The sequence below is a fragment of the Ruditapes philippinarum genome, unplaced genomic scaffold (assembly GCF_026571515.1).
Source record: "Ruditapes philippinarum isolate M1 unplaced genomic scaffold, ASM2657151v2 ctg2169_1_1_1_1, whole genome shotgun sequence".
NCBI lineage: Eukaryota > Metazoa > Mollusca > Bivalvia > Venerida > Veneridae > Ruditapes > Ruditapes philippinarum.
In genome coordinates, this window is record NW_026863053.1 from 19,301 (window position 1) to 41,069 (window position 21,769).

Genomic DNA, 21,769 nt, shown 5'->3' on the forward strand with positions numbered 1-21,769 from the left:
AGTCTGTTTAAGTCAAAGGCTCTCAAACTTAACACATTACATTTGTCTTTATTTTGCAAATGAATTACGCAAACAAAAACACAGTCACTACTTTGTATTTACAAAAATATACATGTGAAATGTGTTAAAATATCAATTTATCTTTTGATAAATTTTGAATATAAGGCCCTGTCCGGAACAATTAATTTTCATTAAATATGAAATCTGCTAAATTAATTTTGCATTTGATCTAAGTATATGCATTTCTTGAAAGGGATATATAAATAGCATATTCTTTTAATCTTGCATAAAGACAAAACACTTGTGCGTGTATTTGATATAACAAAACACTCAACAATACATAATCTGAATTTGAAAAAGAGTTTTCTGAAATTTTTTATAAAAGTTTAAAATTACAACGAATAATTTACACTGAAAGAATATCATATAAATATGTTTTTGTCAAGGTATGACATGGAAAAATGTAAACCGTAGTTTATTCATTTGCCTTGAGTGAATATGGAATATTTTTAGCTTTCGTGGAAAAAAATACTATTTTATTCCTCTTACATTGTGTTTATATGCTAGCGTAACATTTACAGTCAACAAAATAGTGAGTCACACATATAGAATCTCACTTATAAAAACATAATATTATGTTTTTCTTAATGGGTAGAGCAAATCAGTGAAAATATCACAATAGACCTAATTTTTCCAGCAAAACATACAACACAATGTATCCCTTTTACTATATAATATCCAGTCATTTCAATGCATCATTTTGTATTCACTATCACATTTTATTGATTTATGGGTACAATTGATGGATAATCTGTCCGTTATAGTACATGTCAACCAGATGAAATGTACCTACGAAAGGCACATGATACTCTTGACAGCGGAGCGGAACACAAGATGAGGGATTTGGTACAGCGTATCTTGGAACTGGAACAACGACGGGCGGAGTTTGCTGTACAGCAGTGTTGGAAGCACATAGGGGCATTTGTACATTGTTCATCGTCTGCTCAGAATTATATTTTGAATCGTCACTACAGATATTAACACTTGTGTGTACAAAGACTTCTGACACTGGAGAAATGTTATGTCGTGGCACTGGTGTAAATAATTCATTATTTTCATTGTCAGAGTCGTCATTGAAACACGGACGATGTGGCATTCTGAGGTCTTTGGTAAGTTCATCTTCAATATTTACTGATTGCACCTGAGATTTTCCATTTGATGAACGATACTTCAATAATTCACTAACAACAATCCTGCGCCTTTTACGGGGCGCTTTCTCCTTTCGGACTTGTTCGATACCAAAATGTTCCAACATGAAGGGGATTTTCAAGTGTTCTTGGATTGTGTCTGCGTATTTATCTTTTCGTTTCGAATCTACACATGGTTGTCGATGAAACACGTTCTTGTCAACACACCCCGGCACTACACGGAAAATGCCTTGTTTGACTTGTTCAAACATTTTGTTAGTTCTCAGGGTTTTACAAAGTTGTTTTCTGAATTGTTGTCTGTTTGCAAGCTTTCATATCATCAAACACTGAGCAAATTTTATCTAAGATATCATTAGCACATGCGGAACTATTTCCTATCAAGTACATGGCGGCAACTGCACATGCCGCGTATGAATATGGAGGCCGTGCGAATTTGGCGCTTGCTTCCGGTTTAGACTCACAAGTTGGTATCTGTTCAAGTATCGTCTGCTTCTGCGCTACTACAGGAAGCAAATAATTGTTACAAAATACATCACTCGGGGCTTCATTATTGAACGTGCTATAATCAACTTTTGACGCTTCGGCGATACGTGACAGAAAGTTCTGGCAAATCTCAGGCGTAGCAACCGAAACTTTACACGTATTGTCTGTGACGTCATTCTGAGGTGTCGTCTGCTGGCATAATTGTTGTTGTTCCTGCTCGACGAACACGTCTGTATCCATAGAAACATCATCAAAATTGTCAGATGTCCTTGTCATGAATTCCATGAAATTGACAGAACAGGTATCATACAAGTCATCACCAGAATACTGTTGGTCACCCTCTATAATGACGTTATTGACGTCACAGAACATAGACGTTCGTATCAAATCAGCCATCATCTCTGAAATAAAAAAAAAAAAGGGTTATTTAGCTAAATAGTTCGTGTCTTTATTTTAACGAGATAAGATTGATGATTGTTTCATTGAAAACAAAATCTGCAAAAAAAACCACCTGAAGAAACGTTTCTGAACAGATTTACTATTTTTGTTTCAATCTGACAAAACAGTAATTTTTATTGTAATTTCCTGTCAATAACTACACTTACATCTACATTTATCAGATCTGCAAAGAAAACGGGGTAATCGTTAAAGGCCCATTATGTACCAGACAGATTTATTTCTCAAAGTAGTTTTTGTTAGTGTACAGTTTTAAATTTCCAGCACATGACTCATCGACCAATTACCTAAACTATATTTTGCTTATTGTGCTTTTGTTTTGTAATTACTACACTTATGGCGAGTTAATATATTTTTGTTAACATTTTGCTACTTTAATCACACAAAAACCTTCCACAATCAGCGCCACTTTTTCAGGTAAGGAGCGACTTACATGCTGAAAAACTCATTGTGTTAAAAATTTACGTTTGCCCTTTCTTAAGAATGAAAACTTTATTCGTTTCTGAGGATGTGTCTTTTAAAATCCGATTTGACTGGGCACTATTACGCCCCAGATAGTTATGAACGAATATAGCTCCCCGTTCGAAACATAACTACTACTGCAACGAATAAAGCTCCCAACTAAAGGGAGCTGTGTTAGGCCACATGTGTCACAAATCACATTCGTCACAAGTTTTTATGAATTTGTGACGAATGTGATCACATTCGTCACAAATGACTTTTGTGACGAATGTGATTGACCAAAATCGGGTAAAAATGCCAATCACAAACGTCACAAGCAAAATTGAGAATTTTTAAACAGGCGAATCACAAATGTCACAAGTTTATTTTTCAATATGTGATACACGGAATATCATAAGGACAATCGTGGTTATATCAGTGCGATAGTACAAGGGCGACAATGCAATAAATCGATATTGTGATGTCGACATCACGATACCAATATCTTTTCACCACCATTGCATTATCGCCATCGTACTAACTTGTTGCAATATCGTATCGTCGGCATTGTATTGTCTTCATAGAACTGTCGCATTGTCGTAATGGTATTGCTATCAAGTCGTCTTACGTTCTCGAAACCTTCAAAAAATTTTGGTGACAATGCACGGCATAGTATCAGACTTCAACTGGAAGTGATCTTTTACCTCTGTGAACCCTCAAATTTCTTCCCACCATACAGCGACAGTCTAAAGGAATCTCACAGACTTAATCTTAGTTTCAGTACAAATTATGACCATATTTACACCAATGAGACCATATATGATTGTTTGGGAAGTAGCTGAGACCCCCGTTGACTTTCAGGATATCTAATTAGAGATTAGGACCTTTTGACATCAATGAACCTTTTTTGGTCTGACAGACTTTTGACTTCCGCAGACTTTCAGGAATCTTGGTTCAATTAAAGAGTATGACATTTTGACATCTAGGAACCTTCTTTCCTGAGACGATTTTGCAAGTCTGTGCCAATTGCTTGCAGACGCTCTATGGAACTTTCCATATCTATTCCACTAGTAATAATAATATAGTTAATTCGTTTAAACAGATCGTGTCTTTTGTGGCGGGGCCGCTTTATCGTTTCGACGCGTCTTAGCTTTTTTCGCCTTTTATGATTAGATAGTTTCAAACGACGGTGTTTAGTGAATTTTATAGAGGATATTTGTTTGTTTTGAGTGAATATGAAATATATTTCACTGAGAAGTGAGAAAAAAAATGAAATATGTATCACGAGCGCGTAGCGCGAGTGAAAATATGAACATTTTCTCACTTCGATGTGAGATATAGTTCATATTCACGAAAAGCAAACACATTTTCTTTTTATTTTATGTGCCTTTTGAAAAGTGCTTTTAGACCGTTTACTACTGAAGCGCGGAGACTACGCGCGCGTAAAACAATATGACGGCAAACGTTAACGCTGCAAGCAAAATAATCCTTATTTATTTATATTTCTTTTTGCGGTCTCATTGTCAACAATCTTACAAAATTACGGACATTTGAATCGAGAAATATGTCATTTAGAATGAAATTAAACAGTTATTTTTAATGCATGTTTAGGGAATCCAGACTTATAAATACGTACGCAGAGTGGGCGTGGCTTATATCACCCAAATCTATATCACCACACTGTGACTGATATAATATGAATATATTTCATTGATAGAACAGTATTTCATTAGTTAGCATCAAATAAATATAGGATATTACATGAGTGTCTTTTCATATTGAATTTATTAAACGAGTTTGATAAAATAATAAATTGCGAGGCTCTGCCGAGCATTTTATTATTTTATTCAACGAGTTTAATAAATTCAATGTTAAAAAGACACGAATGTAATATTCTTTTTATCACAGGTAAACTTTTGCCGCCGAAAAAGCGAAAACTTGTCGTTATTTTCCCTTATAAGCGCGGTAAAATTAAGCAACGTCCGCTAACGTAGATAGATATTTTATTTCCTTCAGTATACATGAAGAGCACGTCAAAACGATATTACACTAGTGTAATATGGAAAATATGTAATGGCTTTATTCCACTCCCGCGACTTCAAACGTGATAAATAATTATTTTGTAGTTAAATGCTGAAAAGTGTTGTGTAATACAGAATGTTGTTGCGCGACTGTATAGTACAGAACGTTATTAAACATATCAAGTAGGATAGCATGTAAGTTGTAATATAATGTAATATTATCGTGTAGCAATTCAAAATATTGAAAAGGACGCATAATCAAACATTACGAATTGTGTTATATGTCCACACGGTTTCAATAAAACACTTTGTTGCTGATTTACGCCGTGTCTTTTTTGTTTCGTTTCTTCGCCGCGAAGATTAGAAAAAAACGAAAAACCGAAGACACGACAAATCCACAGTTTGTCGTATCTTCGCTTCTTTTTTTTCTATTTCTTGCAGCGAAGAAATGAAATACGTCAGAATAAATGCGACAATACAGATATAAAATGTGCCGTGTTTCCGCCCTAAATCTGTCGTATCTTTGATGTTTCGTTGTCCTTGCCAGGCAGATCAGGAAAAGACGAAGGCACGACAAAATCACAGTTTGTCTTATCTTCGCATTTTCGTTTTTTCTAATCTTTGCAGCGAAGAAACGAACACACGATAGAATAAATGCAACAATGCGGCAGATAAAATGTGTCGTGTTTTAGCCTTTAAGCTGTCGTATATTCGGTTTTTTTTTCGCTTCTACGTATTCGATTTTACGTTTCTTTGTTGTTTTTTAATTCAGTTCTTCGTGTCCCGGTTTTACAAGCGCATACGCACATCAACTACAAAATAACAACAATTTTTCGGTTTATCGGCTCCAAAATTTAACCTGTGATATGAATAAAATAATAAAATGCTCGGCAGAGCCTCGCAATTTATTATTTTATCCAACTCGTTTAATAAATTCAATATGAAAAGACACTCATGTAATATCCTCTATATTGGCCTACGAGACCGCTAAAGCCCTCGGGCCAATACCTCTTCTTGGCCAATATTGCATTCAGACACACTAGACCTGTGTAATAACCTATAAATACGCAACGGCAAACACTATAAATAGAAAAAAAATGTGAATTTAAACGTATATGAGTTTTGTCCATGTAATATGACTGTGGTCAGGTGACGTGATGCGCCAAATATCGATATCGGTCCGACTTCCGGTTGGGCCGATATCGATTTCCCACTTCGGGTTGCTAAAAAAACGCGGAAAGATTGACAATTTTATAAGAAAAAATACGTTTAACTGAAATATATCTTGATAAAAAAGCAAAATTGAAGAAACACTTGAAAAACAATCTCCAAACAGTTAAATAACGCCAAAATATATTAAAAACAAATGTTTGTGAGGAAATGACGTCAACGTCATTAGACGACGTCAAAAGTCCCTCGCTTTTTAAAATAAATTATACATTGTCGCTGAACAATGTTTTCAAACGATTTTTTTAATTCTATAATGAAAACCAAAACATAAATGAGCACATGCAATAAAAAGGTTATAGAACAGGTCTGGTGTGCCTTAATGCGATATGGGTCTACAAGATCGGTATTAGCCCTCGGGCTCTTTTAGTGGGCCAAAATCGAATAAAGGCACATCAGACCTCTGTAATAACCTATAAATATATCCCGCCTCTAAACCAATGAAAATTCGTGAACTTTATTAGCAGTATTATAATTGCGGCTAGTATTGTGCAATGTGAGTTTGCTTTTAGTCTTCTTGGAATCCATGTTGTTATTCATTACTTTATATTCTAGCATAAAACTGCCGTTATAACCATGATTTCGGGGTGTTTTAACAGGACCAAAAAGGTCTTTTAACAAGGAGATTCTAGCGCTCATGCGCTGTTAAAACACCTTTTTGATATACGTTTTCCGTGGCACAGCGTCAATACATTGTGGCCCGGACGCTGCTTAACTAAAACGGAAATGACGTCACGGTCACATACAACGCTGACGTTCCCGTGCAATCCGAGGAAAATCAGTGATGTTGCTTGATTGTGTATGGATTGTGTTAGATTTATGCATGCTTTATGCTAGAATAGCGTTAACGAAGGATTGTTCCGTGTCATAACAACTGCTGAAACCCTCGGATACGTTGGGTCGGGTACCAACTAATCCCTTGGGTTTCTACAGATATTTTAACACGAAAAAAGAAACATGCGTTATTCCTATATTATATCAGAGTTCTTTAGTACTGACGGCTCATCTAGGGTTCAATATGGCGCGGTTCATATAGTTATTTTACCAGTAATATCTATAAAGGAAAGGGTTAAATGAGAATCATGAAGGAAGTTGAATAAATAAACTTAAAGAAAACTTAACATTTCTTGTAGAATATGATTGGTCTTGCGAAGCTATAATTACACGAGGTCATTCAAATATCTTGCAAGCAAATTCGCTGAATTAATGTTTACCGCCGACAGCATCATATACTGATTGAAAATTAAACAATTGCAGGATACATTTCGAATAAAGACTCCGGGGAAATAGTCGGTTAAAGCATAAATTATCAGGGCCCATATCACTCAAGGTCACGGCGATAATGCACATGCCTTTTTGTATTGAAGGTTCCCACACAATTAAAATTAGATATATTTAACATTTGAAGACATGAAATACTTAAGTTATCTGACTGAATATTAAGCAACCAGGGGTCTTAACTTCGGGTAAGTGCCGTCAATATACACATCTCCGCTTGGTATTAGATGTACCCACATAGTTTTGTTTAAATTATTCAGCAGATTTGTTGAAGAATAGGGTTGAATTAATGCTTTTCTATGAACAATAAATGATAATAAATTATGGATCATAACTCTGTATTAAACGGCCAAACGGGAAATACTGGTGATGATGATGATGATGATGATGATATGCACATCTTGTTTGTTTGTTTATGTGTTTATCTAAAGTCGCCGCCGGAAAGCCCATATAAGCGACCGTACCCTCAAGTCGGACCAAATCCTTTAGTGTCCCGTCGAGATTTTTCGAGATGCGCATCTCCTCTTTATATTAAACTAAATTTCGTTGAAATTCCTAGAGCGCAGAAAAGCAATAGTTCTATATACAGTGTTTTATAAATAACAACAACAACAAGGGGCAATAAGTCTGTTTTTTAAAAAGAAATGGAGATATGCTGGTTATATGTGCAACTGGTTTGTGAATGAAGGTTCCTACAAAGTTGCAGCATCGATATCCATCCAGAAGTTGCTGAAAAATAGCGTGGAAACGAAATGATTCCATATACAGTGTATAATAACTAATCAATGGCCGGATAGTGCGGAAACTAAATCTGGACTGACAGGCGGACGAACACGCTAAAACAGTCCCATCACTCCCGATTTCATCAGCGGGGGAGGGGATAAAAATGTCTGTAGTTTTAGTTCCAATAATTGATTTCAGTCCTAAAAATTTGTGACGTTTGTGACTCAGTGAAAAGCATTGAAGAAAACAATATTTATCTCAAATTTGTGACATTTGTGATTTTAAACTCGTGACGAATGTGATTGTCTAAAACATTGGATCACATGCATCACAAAATTTGTGACGAATGTGATCTCATTCTTCACAATTGTGACGAATGTGATTTGTGACACATGTGGCCTTACAGAGCTGTATACGTCAAAGTGCCACATTTCTGCGGATAAAGCATTCAATTTATATTATGGCATGTTTGTGTTTTATACATAGCACACAGGTTAAGTCATTCAAAAACTGGTCATCATCATCATCACCATCACCACCACGATCATCATTATTATCTTTACCCTTATCATTATATTCATTAGTACACCACCATCGTTATCATCTATACATCATCATCACGGTGCATTATCATCATCAATTCCAAATAATGAAAAGCATTTCTGTAACACTGTAACAGATATAGGATGTGTTGTAATAACGCGATGACTATGATGATGATGATAGAGTTGAAAGTTAATATAATTTTTATCACCATGATGATTTAGATGATGGGTATGATGAATTTCGATGATAGAAGTGCTGATGATAATATAGAGGATATTTGTTTGTTTGTGTGTAAGATGAAATTTTATTTCATCGAGTGGGCTTTAAAAACAGTATTCTCACGAGTGGCGTAGCCACGAGTGAGAATACTGTTTTTAAAGTTCACGAGATGAAATAAAATTACATCTTACACAACAAACAAACAAATTTTCTTTTTATTGTATGCTTAAAAACAAGTTAAAACGAAATTTCTTGCATATCAAGACTGGCGTTTCCGTTAGTTTTACCCATGCCGGAAATTTCATCTGGCATGGGGGGTTGCAGATGAGTCGCGTGCTGTACAATGGCACGATAAAGATGACGTCATTTTACCGTTATGAATGATTTTGTAATTCATACGCTGTTGAATGAAAGTAGTTACGGTTGTAATGATATAAATTTTCATTGAAAATAAAGATAAAGAATTTAAAATATCATGGAATATGGTAGAATATGCAAGAAAAAATATCTGACATATGTTTGCAGTTGGGATAGGAATATCCGTCCCTCGGTCACCCGCCCATGGGCGGTAACTCGGCAAGCCTCGTTACCGCCCAATGGGCAAAATATGACAGATATTATTATTCCATAATATTAACGTTAATATTAAAATCTGTTTTCCTCATTGACAGCCCCATTTAGTCGGAATTTCTCATTAAATACAAGAAGACAATCAACATTAAATGACGGTGATATTATTCATTTTATTTTAAAAAAATATGAATGATCGCTTGTTTAAATAATAAAAACAAACAATTATTGTAGGAGAAAAAGTCCAACCATCCATCCATATTTCCGTTACTTACTGCGAATTTATATTAGACCTGGCTTTGTTAAATGTAAGCGGCAGCCATTTTTAAAAGTTGTGTACTTCACGGGAGGAAAATAATTGTGTTGGGATATCATTTGGATTTGTTAGTCATACACCTTTTTATTTGAGGATTGATGTAACAGACAAGTGCTGACAGATGTGAAATCATTCAAAAAAGCAGCAAGTGAAATGGAAAACTTCAAAGCGCTGGGTTGTTTACTTATTCTACGGGATGGCTGTCTTTGCTTTTCAAGTTTTCATAAAGCATACGGCAGTTATTGCTCGTAGGATACTTGAATATGCCCAAATGTCATCAAGAGCAGTTTTGCATGTGGAAGGAATGTATTTTTCAGACTGTAAAAATGAAACAAAAAAATTAAGAGACGAAATTTGGTGATTGGAATTTGAATTAATAGGTCTAAGTAAGTTTCCTTCTTTTTATTACTTTTGACATTTAAGTTATTCATCAATTTCAGCTTTGCTTTTCTTTAAACAGCCTGACATTGTCAGAATTGCCAGCAAAAATTGAGGTACCACATGGGGAAAATCTTAAAAAAGTAGTTTCGACTGTTTCGTCATTGAAAAGTATGAAATTATATTTTGATAATTTTCACTGTGAAATTATCAAATATAATTTTCACGGATAAATCAGTAATCCACTGAAAAGCATAAAATAAAGCGGCGATAATATGATCTTTATGATGATGAAGTTTATAATGTTTTTTTTTATGGCGACAATGATGATTGTGATGTGTATGGTGGTGGTGGTGGTGGTGATAATGATGTTACAGGTAGTAGAAACATGTGATTATTCTTGTAATTTTGATAACAGTGATGCTGGTGAAGATAATTTTTTCATGATGATGATGATGACGATGATGATGTGATGAGGATGATGATGAGGATCTTATTGTTGATGATGATTGGTGATAAGGATGTTGTTGTTGTTGATGATGTTGATGATAATGACGACGACAACGATGATGATGATGATCATAATCAGATTTTAATAATTATGATTAATATTACGATTTGAATAATGATTGGCGTGATGATAATTTGAAGGATGATGTTTTTATGGAGGTGATGATAAATATGAAATTGCTGATGGTGGTAATGATAATGGATGTGACATCGATTTAATGATGATGTTGGATGTTTTTGATGATGATACTGATGACTATGATGATAATAATGATGATGATGATGATGACGACTACGTTTTATTTAACTTTTTCATTACGCGGAGTTTAATTCGCAGAAGAGAGACATCACTTTTTTAATCGATGCATGCTTTTCAGACATGTTTAAAGAACATTATAGCTGTAAGCGTTACGACATAACGGTTAAAGCTCTCCGGAGAACTATTTTCATCGAGAGCTATTTCCGGTGTAACAGGACAAGCAAAATGGAGTTGACATGTTATTGTCAACAGGGGAAAATACGCTCAGATACGGGAACAAGTGCGTCATGAAATGCATAATTACAAAATTAATAATCACGTTTTCAGACTGATACAGTGTCATGAAGGTCATTGCCTGATAGTAAATCGAGTGTCTAACGGGAAAGTTCATAAAACAAATTCACATAAATCCTTACAAAGTTCTGTTTCTTAGTCACTGACTTTAGAATATAATCCTCAAAGACAAGTTAAAATGTTCAAGTAAATACCTCCTGGTATTAGGAAGATAGAACACAAATCTTAACCAACAATGTTTCTAAGAATACAAATAGGTACAAAACTGTCAAACCATTTTAGAATTATGGGTCTTTTACAAATACATACAACTGTTCCTGAGGACATATTAAAAACTTACAATGGAAAGTCATCATTTATTATTGACAAAAACACTGCATGTGAAATCTAACTGCATAGATAGGTTCAATTCAGTTTATTCCATGTCGAAGTTATTACTCTTGTGAAATGATTCCTAATTATGATCAGTATAGAAACCAATTTTAAATAGAAGAACTAATAACGAACTAATGATTTTTTTCTCATTCCCTTTATAGTGACAGTTTAAGTTTTGACTTTTACATTTTAACAGCATTAACTTATGTCAAAGGAACTCCACTTATGTTTAAAAAGCCCTAAAACATAGAATATGAGTTTGTAACATAATTCAGCTGAGGCACATAATGATATGCAAAAAGTAATAATATCCTCAGAAATAAATTGATAATCTTATTGTTGTGCTATCCAGTGAAAAAAGGTTGCATTATTTGTCAAAGAGGTATAGATCTGCAGTACATATACACAGAAGTTGTTGTTATATGGACTGTGGAGTTGTCCCCCATTAGCAGTCTATAGAAAAGTTATTCGTGTCTGCTTTGTGTTCTCGTTTTTGTGTTGTACATGAAATCTATAGATGGGAATAAAAATTAAATAAATAATAATTAAAAGAAACATGTGTGTAAACTGACTACAGTAATCATAATGTCATGAAATACAAAATGAATAAAATTCCACCTTTATTAATTTAAAAGGTTTACTTGCTGACGTCCCCATAATAATAATAATAATAATAATAATAATAATAATAATAATAATAATAATAATAATAATAATAATAATAATATAATAATAATAATAATAATAATAATAATAAAATAATAACGTTATGCTTTTTTGTGTTGTTTCTGTTTGTTTTTTTTGTTGCTGTTCTTTTTTCGTGATTTTTTATCAATTACTTCGGTTATTTTAGACATTTATTTCTGAGAGCTGTTACTTTTTGCCATTCATATAACATATGACGTCTTACTATATGGCATTTATATTTCAAGGAAAATCGCTTTTGAACTTAATTTTGATTTTGACTAGATTTTGAGTCCCTTTTAAATTTGTAAATTGCTATATAGTGATCTCAATTACTAAGGAAACATTCTTACTTCAAGTATTATTTTTTGATAATACAATCTTTCAACTTTATTTAAAAATCAGAATTACCTGGAATATTTCTTTCTTTTCATTATTATTACATGTATTAAATCAAAATTTGCGCGTGCAGCAATATAGTCCGGTGCCATTAAGAAAAATTAGAACGCAAACTTTCAAATACATGTACATGTACAAAGTTTGTTGTTACTGTTGCTATTGTAGTTTAAATTTCCATATTTTCACAAAAGTAAAGTTATATTTATATTACAGACACTACTTACGCAACAAAAATGTTCAAGTGCCTGCCATAATTACATCTTCAAAGAAACAATTTTCACGAGCTTACTTTTTTTTCAAGTGCAGCTTCTGCAATATTTAGAAGATATACTTCCGATTTAAAAGTGTTGTACTTTATAACATTGTGCCCTGTGCAGTTGTGTCAAATTGCATAAAAATGTATAATTTATCACAAGTGAACATTGTATTGTATACATGGTAGGTTAAAGCAAGGAGAATGTAACACTATGCTAACTTTATGTATAGTTTAGTAGTTTCTGTGCATAAAAACCGGTTTAAGAAAAAGATCGAGAAATAAATAGCTTTTTTTTACAATACTGACACTGTAAAACTTGTGATATTTTCCCAAAACTTCTCAACTTTTATTTCCCTCTTATGGTTTTCATTAAGTAAATGTTATAATAAATTTCAGAAAATAATATAAAGCCTTTAAACATGCCTCTTTGTGAGCCAAAATATTTCAAGAAAATCAAACTTAGGAAATGTATTACAATTAAAAGAAAAGTAAAAAGATTAAAAATCAAATAAGAAATTACAATTCATATGCGATTAATGACAGATTTGGCAGTATTCATTACATGTACTATATTTTTACCGCGTGACTAACGCTCTAAAATTATTGTTGCATTTTTTACCTCTTTTTGGCAATTTACGCGGATTGTAAATAAATCATCGTACAATATTTTGCAGTTTGTAATTACTTTTTTTGGTTCACTTCACAAAAACACTTATAAAAATGTTCATAAAAATTAGCATGAATATGTATGCATGTTGTTTTTAAATACCAATGTTAGTATTTTCAAGGGGAATAAACGCACACTTAGTTTATATGCCGCAGTATTCTCCCTTTCGTAACATCAATGTGCTATTCTAGATTTGAACAGTAATGTACACGAACATTCAAATAAACAGTTACTCCAAAAAAATATACTACAGTTAATCATTAGTGATTTGAACAGTAATGTACACGAACATTCAAATAAACAGTTACTCCAAAAAAATATACTACAGTTAATCATTAGTATTACTAATCATTAATATTTCAGTCGCTCTTTACATCTCCTTGACAGAAGTTTGCAAAGAATATTTATGGAGAAATTTTCATTCTACAATTGTTGCATTACATAAATATACAAGAATGTAAGATTATCAAATTTGTTAAAGATAAATACGTAAGTAGTTTTGACATGCGTTTTAAAGAAATATGTGAAGTTCTGTGTTTTGTTAAACGGCCAATTTTTTACGAAAGTTTGAAATGGTATGGGGTATTTTCGTCATTATAATTTTGTCTAAGGTTAATGAGTTAAGGTTAATTACCTCAGGAAAGTTTGTAGAATTGTATAATATTATCTTCGCGGATATTAAATATCTACAAAAAATAACATAAAAATAATAATTAAACATATAACGGCGTTATAGAGAACAGAATACATCCTTTCTCTTCACGTATTTATACAATCTGTTTTACAGATCTAAACTTTGATAAAACTGTTTAAAATACTTGTGATATATTAGCGTGTTTATCCCATACCTTGCTGAATTTCTTAAATGGAATTGTCCGAATTCCTGTTTTGGAACTATCCATTATCAATTTCGGGGATGTCAAGATGAAGATGATAAGTTTGTGAGCCACCAGTAAAGAAGCTGGCTAGTCTGGTCTCATACTGGTGGTAAGGGTTCTAGCAAACAGGTTAACAAAATGTATATAACATGTTTGCAAGTTATATATAATTCTCATGAAATGATATATTTAGATGAAAGTTTCTCTATAAATAGTGTTATCGCAGACAAATTTGGTATAAGTTCAAAATTGTAGTTGTTGTCAGCAACAATAAAAATTAATGTCAAACATTTGTTTTGGTAAACTCGGATCGATAATCCCCACGAGTCAAAATACGGCATAATGGCGTTTTCGGGAGTTTTCATACAGACATATAGGCAAAATTAAACTAGAATTTCTTTGAACTTGGCATGTTGTTAGAATATGATAACAGAAACATTTTAAGCGGAAAAAATCATATACAGTTTTTTTCCATTCATAGCCGGTCAATGGTAATATTGTTGTTTCGGAGTTTATTCTGATTTAAATTAAATGTTTACAACAACAACAACAACAATCACTTTTATTAGAAGCCACGTCACAATAGTAACAATATGACTGATTAACATAAAATAAAGAGTGGGTAACATGATACATAATACAAATTCTACTTTAAACTTTTTTCATCACATGGGGACAGTAATTATATTGTCAAAACTGCTGAAATGTTGTTTATGTTTCCAAATATACATTTATGATTAACTGATAAATAGTTAGTACATGTACATACATGTATGTAATACAATATATATGTTTACTTCTAGAAAAGGTGTAACAAAAGAGTAGTAGAGCATTATGATACTAAAAAAAAAATAATAATTAACACATTTTGTTATTATTTCTTCTATAAATTGTATAGTTATTTATCAAATTATCATACATACTAATGAAAACTAATGCAAAGGAATATCAGGTGGCGTGAGAAAATACTAATACGTCACTACAGGTGCACGCTTTTCACGTACATAGACAATACTACGATATTGCAAATATTTACAACCGCTAAGAAAGGCTATAAATATTAAATCGTTCGTTACTAAGATAGTCAGGGAGCAATATATGAAAATGAGGAAGAACTTGAATTCATTTGGATTTAACTTAGAAAATCGTTAGGCCTGTCTTGTTTAGCTATTAGTCTTAAAGTGTTCAATAATAGAACGTGCTAAAAATACAATATTTTTAAGAAGGTCAAAATTTTCTGTTGATAATAATTCCTTAAATTTCAACACGTTTGGTCTACTGAAAAAGTAAGTTGGGATGTATCGCTTTCTTTGCAAACAGAAAAAAGGACACACTAGCATATAGTGAAATTCATCACCGACTTCATTTAACATACAAAGATTGCATTTACGCGCTTCATATGGAAGATGTGAGTTGCGCCACCTTCCTATTTCAACAGGTAATTTATGATTTCCTGTTCTAAAATGGAAAAGAGTGAACCTTAGATTATTTGGTAGTATATTTAGATATGCTTCAAATGATATATCATTTTTAAATAGCCTATAGTTTATACCTTTAGATGAATTTTCAAGCTGACTGTGCCATTTTTGTACGAATTGATCAATTAATACCCTTTTTACATGCTTATAAGTATTGGTTAATAAGAGCGAGTTTTGATATGTCCAAATATATGTATGGCCCGTTTGGTTTAATATGTTTTTTATGTGGTTTAACCACTTGAAGTTAACAGTAGAGTTCAGCATATGATTATAACAGATGTGAGATATTTTCGTTGTATTACTTGATAATAGTTTACTCCAAAAATGAATCATTCTCGATTTGATTACAATTTCAAGTGGATATCGTCCAAGTTCACCATATAACATGTAAAGTGGGGTGCTCTTTTTACTTTTAGTAATTTTTCTAAGGAAATCGGTATGTATTCTTTCAATCATGTCTAGATTTTCGTGACCCCAGACCTCGCAATTATATGTCAATATTGGAAGAATCGTTTGATCGAATAGTTTTAATTGAATATCAAGTGGCAAATCCAAATTGAAGATTCGCGTATACAGAAGGTGCATTGCTTTATTTGCCTGACTTGCAATCAGTTTACGGGCATTTAGAAAACTACCCGATGAAGAAAAGAGAATACCTAAATACTTATAATCTTTAACTATTTCAATATTTAAACCTCCTAAATAAAATTTAAAGTTTTCTGGTTTATTAGTTCCAAACACAATAATCTTAGTTTTAGAAATATTCACGGTCATTTTCCATTCTAAACAGTACAGATTAAAATCATTAAGTAAATTTTGAAAAACAGATTCGTTTTCACTTATAATGACAGTGTCGTCGGCATATAATAATACAAACAATTTTAAATATGTAAGGACATTGTCGTCAATGTTTTCAATATCAATGCCTTGATTATTGCGAGACAAATGTTCTTCTAGGTCATTAAGGTATATAGAAAATAAAATTGGGGACAAATTTTCCCCTTGACGGACCCCACAGTAACTCTTGAAAAATGGAGAAATACTATTGTTAATAGATACACAAGATTTAATGTCCTGGTACATATTATATATAATTTGTAATAGTTTGCCATTAATACCCGTTTTAAGCAATTTTCCCCAGAGGCCTATACGCCATATTTTATCAAAAGCGGCTGAAAAATCAATAAATGAACAAAACAGTTTTTTCTTTTTTGCTTTAAGTTTATCAATGAGAAATTTTAAGGTGAACACATGATCGGTTGTTGAATACTTTTGCCTAAATCCGGCTTGGTTCTCGTTTAAAATGTTATTGCTGGTTAAATACTTATTTATTCTTTCATTTAATACCGCCGTAAAAATTTTACCTAAGCAACTAAGTAAAGTTATTGGCCTATAATTCATAGGGTCACGTGACGAACCTTTCTTTTTATATAACGGGACGATAGTACCGATTAGCCAACAATCAGGTAGTATTCCCGAATCAAAAATTTTGTTAAAAAAATCGTACAAATAAAGTGATAGCCTCTCCATGACTCATGTTAAATTAATCTACAAATTTACCACAAACATTGTTTATATAAAACCTATGAGAAGATGTTGTTTTCTTCGTAACACGTTAGACCATTGAGTCAACAGGTTTCTAGTTTTCCAACGCCTGCTAAACGCACACCTTTAACACATTGGTGCGTCGCTCAAAACCGGTGTGCAATTTCCGGTGTTACCATTGTGCACGCAAACTTGGAAAAAATCAAGGCAGATGGCGTTGTTTATGGTGATTTCTATAATTATTTTCTGTAAAACGTTTTTTTCCAAAATTAAAACCGTAGTACAGCCTTTTATTATAGTTTGTGTGTTTATTTTCTTATCTGGATAGAATGTACTTGGATAAAGTAAAGTACAAAACTATTCCTCTTATGTGGTTGAAAACAGAGTATAGCATTGCACACATTTTTCATCAAAACATATCAAAGTCGAAAATGAAGTTTGATAAAAATTTGTCATGACTACCACAAAGACGAAGTACAGGGACATATATTGAGTGGTGCTGCGGGTATGCGATTAGTGCTGCAGGTGTATGTCTGGTGGTTGCATTTCAATGAATGTCCGACTTTAGAAGGTATTTTCCTTCTTGATTTCGCTAAAATATGTTAGACGCTACTTATATAAGGAAATAAATCGTTTATATGAAATCAGAATAATTCGCGAGTTCCCGTTATTTTTCAGAGATTCGAACGTTTTCATACCTGAATGTACATGTATATGCATTTAGCTAGTGTGGCGACTTAGCGTCCCAGCAGCGTGAAGTTGGTGGCATAGCGACCCGTGATCATGGACATGTATCCAGTAGGTTTCATTGGACTGCCAAACATTTCGACTTTTCATTTTTGGTTTAAACATATTTATTCCCGAAAGTATATATAATGTTCATGCAAATACTTAACAAACAAAATATTTTTACACAATGGAAAAGGATGAGAATGAAAGACAAGTCTTATAGAATTCTTCTCCTTTGGCGAACTATATAATTTGTCTTAAATAAGTTAATAGTTAGTATATACTAGACAAGGGAATAAGTTTTAGATATACAAACATATAAATATATATCTATTTATATAATCTTATATAGAATAGATTAACTACAAGTAGAAGTCTAAAATGTAAGAATAAATATAAAAGAATAAAACAAAATAGTGGGAAAGAGAAGAAAAAGGGTGGGAGAGGATTATAGTCTCAATAAGAATGGATCTAAGTAAACCTTTTCGTTTTTTCTATATAATTTTGTACATTTGTAAATATAATAACGTTGTCCTGATATGTAAGAGATGGGTCACCATAGAGAAGTTTATGAAGGTTTATGCTGAAGTCTTGAAAGTTAAGGAGGAGTGTTCTGCGGACGGCATCGTATGCACTTTTCATTTTTGATAGACTATGTTAAATGATATAAGACGATCTATTGTCAATTACATTTCTAAAACATGCTCTGCTTTATGCTGATAGATGACAAAACGGATTGCAACGTACTAACGTAATTGAATTAAGATGCAATCATTTAGCACCATGTACCTGTAGCACCATGCGCACATCAGCAGCATTGGACAGAAATTATAATAAATAAACACTGATAAATAAATAGTATTAACCCCTTGACACTCTTACTTTTCTTAAAGCTGGCGGTAGTCAACAATAATCAAAGTATGATTTGATCTAAGGGCTTTGATATGAATAATCTTGGTAGAGGTCCACGACACAATGATCCATGCCAAATATCTAACCTCTACTCTTTGTCAATTCAGAGAAACGATTTTTTAAGATTGTATTATATACATTTATGGAAAACCACCTATGCCCCCCCCCCCCCCACCGTCGGGGCAAATTTTGAAACTAGAGGCAAAATTTGAACAACCATCGTAGAGGACCAGTCCTATAGATGATATCATATACCAAATATCAAAGCTCTAAGCCTTGAGACATTTTAATCAAGATGCACACTGTTTTTAGCAAAACGAGTCGTAGAATTTCTCAAATATATTCTAATAGGTTAAAAAACGTAATACGCACGTTATAAAAGTAACAATGTCGAACTACGGTGTTCGTTTTTAATACATTTAATAAAAAGATCTAGATTATAAGAAAAGAGAACCACATACATCTAACTTTCTAAGATTTGGCGTAGAACAGTAGTACCAGAAATCGCACACCTTATTTGAAGTGAAGCAGCGACGGTGTTAAAGGTGTACCCCAAATCAACCGTAAAATCTAAGAGTGAATATATTTATAATTCACACACATTTCATATTTAGAAGTACAAAATAACCTACGATTTGTTCATATATACATGTATTTTCAAATATAAAATATGGCAAACGGAAGCGATACGTTAAAAAAATACACCAAAAGGGAGAAGACTTTTATGTAACTTAGTCTTCCGTTCTTATCCTTTTCTTGATTATAAAAAATGTTGATTTGTATTGTATATTCGGGAAATAAATATGTTTAAACTAAAGGGAAAATACATATTTCAATATATTAAAATAAACTTATTTTTACTTTATTAATGCATTAATTTACAAATAAATAAACAACATAAATATTTCAATTTATTAGAAACTTCATATCCACCGTCGTATTATGCAAATAAGACTTAGTATAAGTAACTATGAATATTTAAGAAAAATATTGTGTAGTCTTTAAATGAAATAAATGTGGTGTCTTTAAATGAAATGAATTTGGTGTTTTAAATGAATTGTAGTCTTTAAAAAAATTTGGTGCCTGTGGGTTAGATTGATAATACGACACAAAGTCCATGAAATTGAGCAATGTCAAGTTAAACAGCTCTAATGGATAAAAAGTCATCATTTTAAGATTATCATGACATCAACAAATGATTGTGGTATGCAAAAAAATGCTAAAATTATTGAATCAAATCAAACCAAAAATGCTTATTATTTAATATTTCAATATTTGGCGCTGGCTCGGAAAATTGTTAAGAATCATAACTCAACCCACACAAATGAATTTAAATGACATTTAATGTGAATCATTGTTACACATTAACGTCAATATTTATTTAAATTTAGCACATCAATATAAAAAAACTACAAAGAGCCATAACTCAATAACACATCCTATAAGCTTTTTAATGCCCACCATTTCTATATTTTATATATTCAGCTGAGTTTCATAACCATCTAACTTTCCATTTTCAAAATACAGGTCGAAAATGGAAATATATGCCCCTTGTTATAAAGACCCTTAAGTAACAAAAAGGGTTAAATCTGATCACATTTGGTTTCAAGAAAATAGACATATTGTTATAGTGCAGCGGTCATCGAAATTTATTAGGTTATTTTAGCTACGTTTGCACAGGGTCTCTCAAATACCAAGACCCTGGTTTGAACCTAGGAGGGTAAAAGTAATATAAAGTAATAGCAATCAACGCGGAACTAAAATTCATGACATGCCAGCATATATCCATATGTCCATAGTGTGAACTTCTATTGTAAAAAGTGACAGCTGATATAATTCTACCGTTTCTGTTTTGTTACAACCGTTATCTGGTTAGTCCATACAAATAAAACAGTTATAACAATACAGTCATGATAGAATTATAATATCGATAATCATCTGACAGGGTTTATTTTAACTGTTTTGTTACAACTGTTTTCACTTTATGAGACGAGCACACTATGTGTTTAAAGTCCAAAGATATAAAAAAAAAGAAATACTATGTAATTACCTTCACCAGAACAATGTATCCACTGTCTATATGAACACTGGTGATTTTCAATGTAATATCACTGAATAACTATAATATATCCCTAGAAACTTTACACATGTAGCAAGATATTGTTATGAAACGTTTGGTATAAGTAAAATTCTTTCAGAAATGCAAGAATTAAAAAAAACACCAAACAATGCACCGTTTTTTTCAACTTTAAACAGTGAAATTTTTAAAAAACCGTTTTTTTTTCACAAATACCTTAAAACACATTAAAATTAGGGTTCAATTAAGGGATTAATCCTTAATTACATGAAATATAATGTAATTAAAAAGATTTTTTTATTTTAACAACTAAACAAAGGGGAAAATTTTTCATCTTGCGTTATTGAAAAATTCATACTTTTTAAAATTTTTTTCATCTTTTATATACAAAAAATATTAATTATTTTTTTCAAAATATAATTTATGTTTAATCAGAAGTAATAGATTTAAGACATAGGAACAATATAAGTTTAATGTTTAAAAAAGATAATTAAGTTAATCTAGTTCTATGAATTGATTTTGTTGTCAACTTTTTGTCACTATGGTGTATGTTACCCCCACCCGACCCCCACCTGCCTCCCCTTTCCTAAGAACCCGCCTGCTGACGTTGAAAGAACTGGTAGCAATTAGAAGCATTTTGACGTTTCACATGTGTTACAGACCATGTCTTGCACATGTATATATTAAACGAATTCTTAGTTTGACTTTTGTGAATAAAAAATGAATATAGACATTGCATCCACATGTTCCTCAAACAATAAGTGCTTTGTGTGCATATTTAATAATAATAAAAAACAACAACAACAATACATTTTATTGATTTGACCAGTTACAGATCAT

The 21,769-nt window shown here is 32.3% G+C and overlaps 1 protein-coding gene across 1 annotated transcript; it reads right to left on the bottom strand.

The window, feature by feature from the left end:
• Nucleotides 1-1,478: 1,478 nt before the first annotated feature.
• LOC132720995 (uncharacterized) lies at nt 1,479-21,040 on the bottom strand. Its single transcript, XM_060705240.1, has 2 exons — nt 20,903-21,040; nt 1,479-2,092 (listed from the first exon to the last, which is right to left on the bottom strand). Exon 2 carries the CDS (start codon nt 2,088-2,090, stop codon nt 1,479-1,481), a length of 612 nt encoding a protein of 203 aa, XP_060561223.1. The 5' UTR covers nt 2,091-2,092; nt 20,903-21,040.
• Between the last annotated feature and the right edge of the window lie 729 nt (nt 21,041-21,769).